At 44.3% G+C, this 11,020-nt stretch overlaps 4 protein-coding genes across 4 annotated transcripts; 2 read left to right on the top strand and 2 right to left on the bottom strand.

The window, feature by feature from the left end:
- Positions 1-145: 145 nt before the first annotated feature.
- On the bottom strand, positions 146-953 carry BO82DRAFT_36492 (uncharacterized protein). Its single transcript, XM_025636980.1, has 2 exons — positions 830-953; positions 146-727 (listed from the first exon to the last, which is right to left on the bottom strand). The coding sequence occupies exon 2, from the start codon at positions 640-642 to the stop codon at positions 178-180; it is 465 nt and encodes a 154-aa protein (XP_025485556.1). The 5' UTR covers positions 643-727; positions 830-953; the 3' UTR covers positions 146-177.
- A 684-nt stretch (positions 954-1,637) lies between these two features.
- Positions 1,638-4,863, top strand: BO82DRAFT_437438 (kinesin-domain-containing protein; the record flags this gene model as incomplete). The annotated part of the gene is made up of 5 exons (XM_025641191.1): positions 1,638-2,097; positions 2,151-2,782; positions 2,832-3,690; positions 3,740-4,186; positions 4,237-4,863. The coding sequence occupies exons 1-5, from the start codon at positions 1,696-1,698 to the stop codon at positions 4,861-4,863; spliced, it is 2,967 nt and encodes a 988-aa protein (XP_025485555.1). The 5' UTR covers positions 1,638-1,695.
- Positions 4,864-7,257: 2,394 nt separating this feature from the next.
- BO82DRAFT_36453 (uncharacterized protein) lies at positions 7,258-7,795 on the top strand. The gene is made up of 2 exons (XM_025636955.1): positions 7,258-7,261; positions 7,315-7,795. Exon 2 carries the CDS (start codon positions 7,390-7,392, stop codon positions 7,768-7,770), a length of 381 nt encoding a protein of 126 aa, XP_025485554.1. The 5' UTR covers positions 7,258-7,261; positions 7,315-7,389; the 3' UTR covers positions 7,771-7,795.
- A 45-nt stretch (positions 7,796-7,840) lies between these two features.
- Positions 7,841-9,336, bottom strand: BO82DRAFT_349433 (uncharacterized protein). Its single transcript, XM_025633879.1, has 3 exons — positions 9,212-9,336; positions 8,504-9,159; positions 7,841-8,456 (listed from the first exon to the last, which is right to left on the bottom strand). Exons 1-3 carry the CDS (start codon positions 9,305-9,307, stop codon positions 7,871-7,873), a joined length of 1,338 nt encoding a protein of 445 aa, XP_025485553.1. The 5' UTR covers positions 9,308-9,336; the 3' UTR covers positions 7,841-7,870.
- Positions 9,337-11,020: the final 1,684 nt, after the last annotated feature.

The raw sequence follows: 11,020 nt of genomic DNA, 5'->3' as shown, positions 1-11,020 counted from the left end.
CAAGGCTTGGACTCGTTGATCCAATATCGTGCTTGTAATATAGGCTTCCATAATGCGAGAAAGAGATATTTAACCACATTTCTTGATAAGTCGCAATGCTCTGGACAATCCTGAACTTTGCACCAACTTCAAGTTGATCCCATAACTTACTTAATGGAACACCGGGTACATTTTCCATCAAGATGTATTCGGCCCCGACGTCATTTTTGGACGTGGAACTCCAAGCCAGAACATGTGGGATAGGTATTTTAAGAACGTTTCACAGCTGCAGGGTATCAGCATGTAAAATCCAGGATGATTATAGGTATAAATACGACATACAAAATCCATAGTGGCAACTTCTGAAGCTGTTGTGAAGTGTGCTTTCCCTGCGTTTGGATTCGGGATCTTGCCCACGACTTGGACTCCGTTGTTCATTGTAAAGCGAATCGCTTTGTTGTGCATTCCATCCGGTAATTTCTCAGTTTTCACGCATTCTAGAGGGGCCTTGCTAAGTGTTGCGGCGGAGTCAACGGCCAGTCGTTCAAGCTCGTCAAGTTTAAATTTCACAGTAGTCTGCGAGATGTGATGGGGCTCATCTGAAAGGAATCGCCCACGGGTAAAGCGGAAGAAGTCGGCGAGAGAGATTTGACCGCTGATCATGGTTGGATCAACCCTTTTTCTCGTGTGTAGACGTCGAACAAAGGTTTTGGAGGGGTTGAGAAATGGTAAAGCCCGTGGAAATGAACTAAGGCATAGAAGTCAGCAAGGAGCCTTTCACCATGGCTTTAAGAATTTTGCATACTGAAGCATGTGGAAGATCGCGACTTCACTTGAGCTTTGAACGTACTCGGGATGATAAAGAGAAACCTATGTGCTGCGATTGAAGCATTTATTGTGTTGATTAGTCAGTCGCCAAAAAGACTATGCTTCGCGTGAGATAACTGCGGCGACTTGACAGAATAAACCTCGAGATTTGGTTACGCCAAAAATCACGTTCTAGTATTTACTGGGTATAAACAAGGCACCCTTGATAAATCGAGTCGGCCCCTACACGGGCTTTGAGATAGCGTTGATTCGGGTAATATGCCAGATCAAGACTAATAGTAAGATAAGAGTAAGTAGTAAAAGCTTTTATAGCCTAGTCACGAGTGAACGCCTAATCTGAAGTCATCAAGTGAAACTAGCAAGTCCTATGAAAACACAGAAATGGTAGGGTTGGCAGCGAGATCAGTAAAGAGCAGAAACTTTCTTTACGGATTGATAATGTTGTAGGAGAAAGTGAAGAAGAATCAGCTAGTGAGAAGGGGAGAAGGGAAGGGGAGAAGAGAAAAAGGAAAGACCGGGCTTGGCAAATTTGATAGTCTAACCACGCGACCTTGTAGTCCGGATTAATGTATGTTCCTTTCATTCTCGACCGCTGCAATGACAAAAGTGTAAAGTTTGATTCACGTTTCCGCCTTTTAAAAAAAGCCGTTCTGCCACGGTGCGCACAGACTTCCGCACCTCAACAAAAGCACTTCAGATTGTGTCGTGTCAGGCCTCTAGAGCCTTCCGAGGTTAGCTGTGGTTTTAAACCACGTGATGTTATGCTGGTTTCCGGAGACGCGCGCGCCTTTAAGCACGGCACTTTACATAAATCCTGATACCCCCCACCCTCTTCCCCACTCGTTTATGACGCATAGACCATTCTTTTCGTAAACTAACTTTCAAACAATGACTACTCAGTCTAGATATCCCACCCGAAAGGCGGGTAGGGCGAGTCAAAAGGAAGGACAAGCTGGCTCCGCAAGATTTTCTCAGCGAGCCAAGACATCACAAAATCGGAAAACCGGTCAAGCGAAAGACTCATGTACATCAACAATTTCAGAAAGTAGGGAGCATGAGCCTGGTGACAAAACGGCAATCTATGTGACAGTGCGCTGTCGAAGTCGCAATGAGCGGGAAACAACCGGTGATCATTCTGTTATACTACGAACAGATGGCATCAAGGGGAAGACTATAGAGGTGTCTATGGATTCTCCCTCTAACAAGATCTACAACTTTGACCAGGTATTCTCATCAGCCGCTGACCAGCGCATGGTTTATGAAGATACTGTTTTGCCAATGGTTGATGAAGTGAGATTCGATGCTGCCCTGCCTCTAATAATATGTGCTGATAAGCAATACAGCTTCTGTTAGGCTACAACTGCACAATCTTCGCATATGGACAAACCGGAACAGGTAAAACATACACGATGTTTGGAGACATGACAGAAGAATTTGGGCTTTTATCTGACAATGCGGGGATTATTCCACGCACCCTCTACACACTGTTTGACAGGCTTAAGGGAACAGATACCACCATCAAGTGTTCTTTTATCGAGTTATATAATGAGGTCATACATGATCTTCTCTCAGGTGAAGAGGATACAAAACTCCACCTATTCGAAAACGAAAGGAATACCGCCAACAGGAGTTTATTGGTGAAAGGAATGCAAGAATCGTATATCGACTCTCCATCAGCCGGTATTCAATTACTCCGAATGGCTGGCCGGAAACGACAAGTGGCAGCAACCAAATGCAATGATCTGAGTTCCCGAAGTCATACCATTTTCACAATCAACATTCTTACAAGGTCTAGTGACGAGTCCATTACATGTGGGAAGCTGAACCTGGTAGACCTAGCTGGTAGTGAGAACATTCAACGCAGTGGCGCCGAAAACAAGCGAGCTGTTGAAGCCGGTCAAATCAACAAAAGCTTGCTAACACTTGGACGAGTCATCAATGCTTTGGTTGATAGATCTTCACATGTTCCGTACAGGTAATGTCTAAATCCGATTTTCAGAAGAGAAAATACTGATATTGGACAGAGAATCAAAATTGACAAGATTACTACAAGATTCCTTGGGTGGCAACACCAGGACTTGCATAATCGCTACTGTTTCTCCTTGTCGATCAAGTCAGGAAGAGACTGCCTCTACATTAGATTACGCATTTCGGGCCAAAAACATTCACAACAGACCGCAGATAAACACTCCCGTGCCGAAAGATACGCTGCTCTCAGAGCTGTCTTCTGAGATCGAGACTCTTAAACGCAATTTAAGAGCGACAAGGCACCGTAATGGCATCTATATGACTCCTGAGACATATGAAGACATGATCAAAGAAATTGAGTCCAGGCGGATCGTCAACGAGGAGCAAAAACAGCGAGTTCAAGCCTTGGAGTCTGGATTTCAGCACAAGGCAGAAGAACTACTTGCACTAAGACGTCAGCTACTAAGTTCACAATCTGACAAGAAGGAGGCGCATTTAAAACTCTCTCAGATGAATGACACCATAAACAAGGCTCAGACTAAATGGGAGGGATCTATTGCGGAGGTGTCAGACATTAGTGAGAAAGTGGGAGCTCGAATCAAGAACTTCCAAGCTCACCAGACAATGCTTTTAAACGATTTTTCAACCAAAATCAGTCAATTCTTTGGAAATGAGACAATGGCAGCGCAGAGAAACCAGACCCTTCTTTATGATGCTCTCGATACTGTCGAAAACGCTGGAATGGACTCCCAGACACAATTAATGAGAAGCGAGACAGAAGAAGCTTTCCAAGAGCTCAAGAGAATCAGTAAACAGGTCAGAGTGATGATCTCTAAGGCAATGATTGAACTTCCTCAAGCAATTAGCCGAATGTCTGAAGGTCTTCAGGGTGAATTGTCGAGATGCAAGAATCAGGTATAACGTTTGTATGCTTTGCCAAGGCTTTGGCTGACCAGGTTTTCAGTTCGATATGGCCTACAGCACACTCGATACTGATGTCCAGTCGATATCTCAGATGATAGTGAAACACATCGAGGAGCAAAACACCGAAATCAGCGAGCTACAGCTTCAGCTTCAAAATGCCAATTCTCGAATGGTAGAGATGAGTCACAAGACCTCTCTTGACATGGTTCAATTTCTGGAAGAGGAGCGTACGAACGCTGAAGCAGAGCGCCATAACCTTCTGACCCAAATCGGTGCAATCTATGACCTTAGCTTCCAGCAACGCTGGGACCGACTTCAAGGAAATTACAGTAATGTCTATAATGACATTTCAAGCTCTGGTGAGCTTATTGAGGGTTTTACGACACACAGTCGGATCGAGAAATGTATCACAAGGCAAAAGCAACTTGCTGAAGAACTCATTAAATTGAGGAACAATCTCGTCGTGCGTATGGGGCAAGATAAGGAGGTACAGTTCCCAATGCATTTTCTTTCTGACTCGTTGGTAACCGCAAGCAGACCATCGAGAAACAACATCTCTCTGTCCAACAAACAGCAGCATCGGCGCAGAGGGACCTACGGCACAATTTCGATAATCACAAAGAGGGTCTTGATGGGCAACTAGAACTATGGGCCCAAAAATTGGAAAAGACACAATCACAAAACAAACAGTTCAGTGACGCCTGGCTTGGCCATTTGAAGACTTTAGGGACCACTATGAAAGAATCATACTCAACGCTGAAGGGCCGATTTGGTAAATTGCTTGATAGCTCCAGCGAATTTCAGAGCGAGTTGGCACTGCACTCGAACACAATAGAGCAACCAATTGCCACCTTGGAGAAGGAGGTTTACGAGCCCCTCTCACACCTGCGGACGAGCATAAGGAATTGCTTGTTACCAAGTGGCTCCTTAAGACAAGCATCAGACTACACTACTCCGTCGTGCCACCCAGATACCAGGGCATCATCCGCCTCTTTGGCACATAAAGGATCTAACGAACAGCACGTTCGCGATAAGTCAGAGGCAACTCAGAGTAACCAGGAGAGCATTCCTCGCTCGACAACTGACAGTTTCGCTGAGCAGCCATATTTGGCACTTACATCGGATGACAGCGATCAACCCCGACCTAAACGGCGCCGCCTGTGAGAACACTAGATATTCGACAGCTTTTATATTTCCTTTTAATGTTATCCCTGTCTAAAAAGTTTATGTACAAGTCAAGTATTCAAATTCTTGGCTTCTAGTCATGTGGTTAAACTACTTATGTAACTTGATACTGGTTGAATCGCGGAAAAAGTTGGAATTCCTCTCTGAAATCCTAAATCCGAATCTCAGCTCAGCTCAATATTCATATTTAATACTGCTTATACTTATGAACTTAGCTGTAAATTCAAGATACCAACTATATTAGAGAAGCCGGCTTGGTCAGATGAGCTTTTCTCGGAATGAAATGTCGAGACTTTTGGGTTAGCTTCTGTAATTTCGGTCAGTGATATAACAGGAATAAGTTAGTAGTGCCTAGAATAAACGACCTGATACTTATTTCTAAGTCTCTCAATTGTATCATTGACTGGATTCTTTTAGAAGTAATTGTTGAGGTAAAGTCTAGTATGGAACGGAACATCTAGAACAGAAGGCTTAGACCAGACAAGATTTAAATCAGCTTGGTGGCCCTTTTCTATAAGATATTGCATGTTCTATAAGTTTCTTGGCAAAGTCCAAAGTTCTGTTTGAATGTCAATCACTGACTCCACCTCATCAATGCCCCGGAGTCAGTAGACTGTTTGAGATGGTAGATAGTATATACACAATCACACCGGTATACACAATCACACCATTATCGAAAGTAAAGCAAGCATACAGCGCGCAGATGAAAGAGTGTACACGCCTGATAATTCCCGTCCCTTGCTCGATCTCATCCAGCCTCCTCCCTCAAACCCTTCCCGTGCCCTTGCAATGCTCACAAGGATACTGCACAACGCCGTCTCCCATACAGTGGCCACACTTGTTTGTACCAAGTTTCCCAGCGCTAATCTTGCCTTCGCCGTTGCATCGATTACAGGTTTCCCATGTTCCTTTGGTGCCGCAGCACTTGAGACATTCCCCTTTCTCAGGCATTGTCGTCAGAATTTCGATCTTGATGGGGATCTAGGCACCGTCAGTATAGTGTTTTGGCCGCTCTTTCTTAAATAGGTGGCAAACTAACTCGAGTTTGTTCTTCAATATACTAAGATCTTCTCTCGAATGATGGAGAATGAGGAATTGCTTTAGATAAGCAGTGAAGGACTTCGTAGCTTAGGGCTAAGATGAAAAGGAACGATTATCAAAGGACACATTCAAGTCTTTTATATACTTTTTTCGGTTACTACGACAAGTATGGACTAAGGAACGCAATGTTAGTATGAAATATACCTGCTTGATAATCACCTTGGCATCTTCCCTTCAATTGTCATTTCCTAAATGCATACAAGCATTCTCTGGATGACAGAGCCACAGCTGTGACTAGGTCACACTTTCGAGGCTGCAATGCAGCAGCAAGTTTTCACTGAACAAAGGCGATGGCTGTCAGGATCGAGAACATCATATCTAGAGTAGTATGAAAAGGCAATAAAGGGCCGTCTCGCAAGAGGAGGATCATCTGACTTGATGATTGGGTCACTTCAACACTTGCTGTTTACAGTGGCGAATGAGTTGCGCAGCCATGGCAATGATTATTCCGAAGTATCTGAAAGGCCTATCCAAGAATATGCTTAATTAGATAATTTATTATCAGTCTAACCCCTTCTCATGAGTTCAACGATAGAACCAGCCCCAGCATTTCCATAGAATTGCTCTTAGAGTATAGCACACTTAACTAGAATTTTGACTCGATACTCCTAAGTAAAACTAGCGAGTAGTATCCTTTGCTAGCGTACCACTATTCATTCCTGAGGGTTGAGAAGGGTCGCATTTACGAATCCTACGAGGGGGCAACAAAGCGCAGAGGACTTGTTGTCACTCCAGCAAACTAGCAGCCAATTGTGCATGTCAGGAGCTGTTTTCTTGCCTCATCTGAACTCTTCTAAATTTATGGCTTCGGATGATTGAAAGTTGATGTGAATGCGCTGCAAATTATCGGTAGGCCGCATCATACAGATGAAAAGGATGCAGATAGATGCATAAAGCGGCCTTCTACATAATAATTGCCTTCGAGGTCACCCGGGCTTTTGAGTGTCGGGTCAATGTCTACCCGGGTAGACATTGACCCGACACTCGAAAGCTATCCCTATATGTTAATACCCGCATCAGGTGACCGCGCAGGGAACCTCTCAGTGGTGCCTTAGGCTTAAAAGTGCGCTAGTGGATTGCTACGAACCACGTATCTCTGTTGGGCATCATGGAAAACCCCTCCACCCCACCAACAATGCCTTGCCTCGTTGCAAGCCGCGCAAAGCAAAGACACTGCATCCTGCTATATCTAAGGAGTTAGCTTGAAAATTATCCCCTGGCTTGGATAGATGTCAAAGTAAGCCACAAGATAACTACTGAGACTTTGAAAGTGAATGTAGGCGACAAGCACCCCATGCAATCTACGTTGCTAAAATCCTTCCTACACAGACAAAGCCATCACCTTACGTCGTTATCCGGGCTCTGATATCGTTTTCCATCGCTTAAAGCAACAGAAAATCCACTATGGACGAACTCGTGGAATTTCTTCCGAGAGCACAGTGGCGGGGAAGAGGCCAACACACTTCTATTTGCGACGATGATAGAAACCTCGAGCCTATATTAGTCAAATGCGTGTCGGAAATCCCTCTTTCATTAGAAGGCTTCGGTCTGCAGGTTTGGAAAACAACAGGAATTACGAGAATACTGGAAAAAGCGGCCTATATAATCCCGGTGTCTATAATTGAAGGCACACCCCAGATTCTCGACGGACCGCCACTTGTTCCAGGAACAGCTCCCTTCTACTTTGAAGACCAGGCTATTATCTCTGGCTCTCTTTACTACATACTCGCAAAGCCCCCCAGTACTAAAGTACTAAACAATCCGAAAAGTAACACGGAGGCTTGACGAGAAATGGCAGAGTCAGTCATGGAAGGATTTACAAGGGGTGAATTAAGTCAATGTAACTAACGCCTACCTACTACACAATAGCATATCAAAGATTGTCTTATGCTTCTGATGTCGCTTCGATAGACAGACCAAGTGTCGCATTTGTGGGATTGGTCGACGTACCCAATTCAGATACAGCCGATGGGTATCCAATATGACCATTCGTGTACGTTGATCCAATATTCTGGGTCTCCGCTGAAGTTAGTAGAGGACCATTTGTACTCCCTCCAGCACCATGAAGTGAAAACCAAGGGTCACACGAAGCAATTATATCGTCAATCGACATAGTGGGTCTGAAACAATCACCAGTGACGTCAACTCTATCTCCTTCGCCTGGACGTTTGGGGAGGTATAAGTAGGGTTCATCTGAAGCAAACACATCTTCCATAAAAGCGAGATCGAAGCCAAGGGAGGGACTATTGCGATAGTCAGGTGATTGTGCTGAATCAATGTTGACCTGAGGTTCCTCAGTTTCCCGAGGACTGGGCCTCGCTGCCTGATGTAACGCGGTGTCGCCTTCATAATAGTTCAGAATCGCAACCCAAGCCTTCTGTAGAGTTTCTCGAATGGCAAACTGTGGTAATGTTTTCGTGTATGCATTCAAAGCTTCGGTTTTAATATAAGTCCATTTGTGAAACTCGAATCTATGGCTAGTCAGTCTATGAAGATGGAAAAGATGGGGTTAAAGGACCTTTTTGCTGCCACATGAGTCAACGAAAGTATTAGTTCACTGTGAGTCAACCTATCCCACTTCCATCCAAACAATGAGTAGCGTGAAAGCCTTTTTCTCCTTCTGTCTTGATCCTTCTTTGGGTCGTCCCACAGCTGTGAACATATGTCGACTAATGCAGATTTTAGAAGAGTAGAGTGTCGACTATCATGGTCACTCTGTGTTTTCCTGCAACGTTTTCGCGCTTTTGGACTAGAAATAAGCTGGTTCTGTCTCTTGTAAACTTGTCGAGATAAAGTTACAAGCAATACCTTGCGTCTTGTTGCATCAAGATCTTCCATGCGTTCTAGATCGTGGTAGCACCGTCGAATAATATCTTTATCCGGCGCTACTCCGTCGCAAAATAACTGAGGGCATGTAGTCCAAATCTCAGCACAAGCCTTAAGACATTCGATGTCTACAAGAGCCCAGTTCTTCGTGAGGGACGCGAGGGCTTCTGCTTCGTCAACAGAGAGCCTCTCTCCTTTTCGCGAAACGAAGTTCGAAAACCAGGTTTGACGCTCGGAAATCGAGGTATACGGTTTGGACCGTCTTCTAAGTCTTTTGACGAGAGCCCGATGAAGAGATAACAGCTGATTGTCCGATTCCGAAATTTGCTTTAAATAGTCACTGACCGCCTAAGTCGGGCAGGTTAGCCATGAAAATAGTTATGAGGTAAGGATAACTCACATCATCTCCCGCAGCGCGAGTAAGAGCCACAAGCTCCGATATGTTACAGGAAATAGCCTGCTTTACTTTATTCGAAGACTCTTCATTGCCGGCCATGATCAGAAATAGGGATGACAAAGGTTGAACAAGAAGACTGTAGTTGCACTTGTAGTCTCTGGACGGTCTTTTTAATCAGTCGCATACGAAAGCGGGGTAAGGCTGCCTGGGTGGTCAATATCTTCCCGGGTAGACATTGACCACCCGAGCGCCTGCGCACGAAAGCGGGGTAAGGCTGCCTGGGTGGTCAATATCTTCCCGGGTAGACATTGACCACCCGAGCGCCTGCGCCTGTGCGCTGGAGCAGTCTAGAAATCTGACACAAACCAATCCGGATCTCCGATGTGGTAAAAATAAATGACCCGCCAAGTCCTCTTGGACTCTTTAGACATCCTAGGGGCTGCCCACTTTTTGAAGAACCTCTATGTCGCTAGACTCCTCATGCTACTAGAAACATGTTTGGCGCTAGGAATATACTTGCCTGGACACTACATATCGGGATGTGTTCGAGGAAAATTGATCGTACAAGTCACAAGCACTGAAAGTGGGCATCGACTACGGTACGGGTGAAGAGGTTTGAGTCTAAATGTTATGTGGGCATGGCATTTTCCTAGAGACGGTGGTGGCTGTAGTAGGTTTTCAACACTGTTACTAACGCTAAATAACCTCCCAAACCTAACAGCGGTTTCGATACCAATTAATCTGGCAAACCTAACTCTCTACTGCGAATCTCAAAACCGAGCCTCCCCTACCTGCTAGGAATTTGAAAAGCCAGTCTTCTCAGCCTGTTGCCCAAGGACTACTTCTACGGTTTCACGATAATGTAGTACGTCACTGGAGTAAGTCAAGTGGCCTGATAATCAAGTCTCTTGACACATGAAATGGCAGAACGCAAAGTCATTTTAGAATATATCTGCAAGACCCTTCGGCTGGCTGACTGTTATATACTTTGACATATCAAATAGAATTGTTCAATGTTCCTCTTTCTTAGATACGGACAATCAATTTTTGTGAAATATAATGCTGAAGCATCACAATTAACAATTTGCTTTCTACTTATAACTTACTATCGAATAATGTCTTCAGTCAAATCGCCCACAGTGAGCAATCTTTTTACTTTTGCTGTTGACAGGTACGATGTTAATTTGAGTATAGCAAGCTCTCCAAGAAAAACAACGCCTATTTCAAAGCTCATTCACAGCAAATGATTGCATTATTTACCGAGGAATATTGCATTCTCCTGTATCGAAAGAAGCACATGTACTACTTCTATATCCTGATGGTCTAAGAAAAGTAATGGTGTCGGACTTCCTGAAGGACAGGGTCGCGAAGGCAGCGGTAACAGACCAAGGACCAGAGGATGAAATTGAACGAATCGAACATATGAGAGAACTATTCCCGAAAGGACCGACAATGTGGTGGAAAAAATAAAGAAGTCAGCTTCTGGTTAGCTTCTTCTGTCTCTGCTATGTATGTTTCTGCTTGTTGTTCTATTTCTGTGTGGCAGAAATTTGATCTTGAGTCTTTCACAATGGAAGGAATATATCCCAATGCATAGTCGCAGCGAGTATTCACCTCTATTTACTCAATTTGCTTTAGCGAGATTTTAAGACTTGATTATACTTCATTCTTGGGCAAAGGGACCCTGGAAAACTTTCAATAGGGTAAACAGAGCAGCCTAAACTCAACATGACCATTTGCATGAGGCTTTTGGTGACTGAGAATCTTTTGAAAGCTGCGGTCTTTGGTATAGCTAGCATCCTCTCATTTTCG

Source organism: Aspergillus uvarum (genome assembly GCF_003184745.1).
Source record: "Aspergillus uvarum CBS 121591 unplaced genomic scaffold BO82scaffold_140, whole genome shotgun sequence".
Classification (NCBI taxonomy): Eukaryota; Fungi; Ascomycota; class Eurotiomycetes; order Eurotiales; family Aspergillaceae; genus Aspergillus; species Aspergillus uvarum.
Note: the sequence above shows the minus strand (reverse complement) of the source record. Positions and strands in the feature narration are given on the sequence as shown.

Coding starts and splice junctions, on each gene's coding strand:
- BO82DRAFT_36453 (XM_025636955.1), top strand. CDS start 7,390: ATGGACGAACTCGTGGAATTTCTTCCGAGAGCACAGTGGCGGGGAAGA.
- BO82DRAFT_349433 (XM_025633879.1), bottom strand. CDS start 9,307: ATGGCCGGCAATGAAGAGTCTTCGAATAAAGTAAAGCAGGCTATTTCC. Junction 9,160..9,211: donor CTCGCGCTGCGGGAGATGAT/GTGAGTTATCCT, acceptor TGCCCGACTTAG/GCGGTCAGTGACTATTTAAA. Junction 8,457..8,503: donor ACTCATGTGGCAGCAAAAAG/GTCCTTTAACCC, acceptor GACTAGCCATAG/ATTCGAGTTTCACAAATGGA.
- BO82DRAFT_36492 (XM_025636980.1), bottom strand. CDS start 642: ATGATCAGCGGTCAAATCTCTCTCGCCGACTTCTTCCGCTTTACCCGT.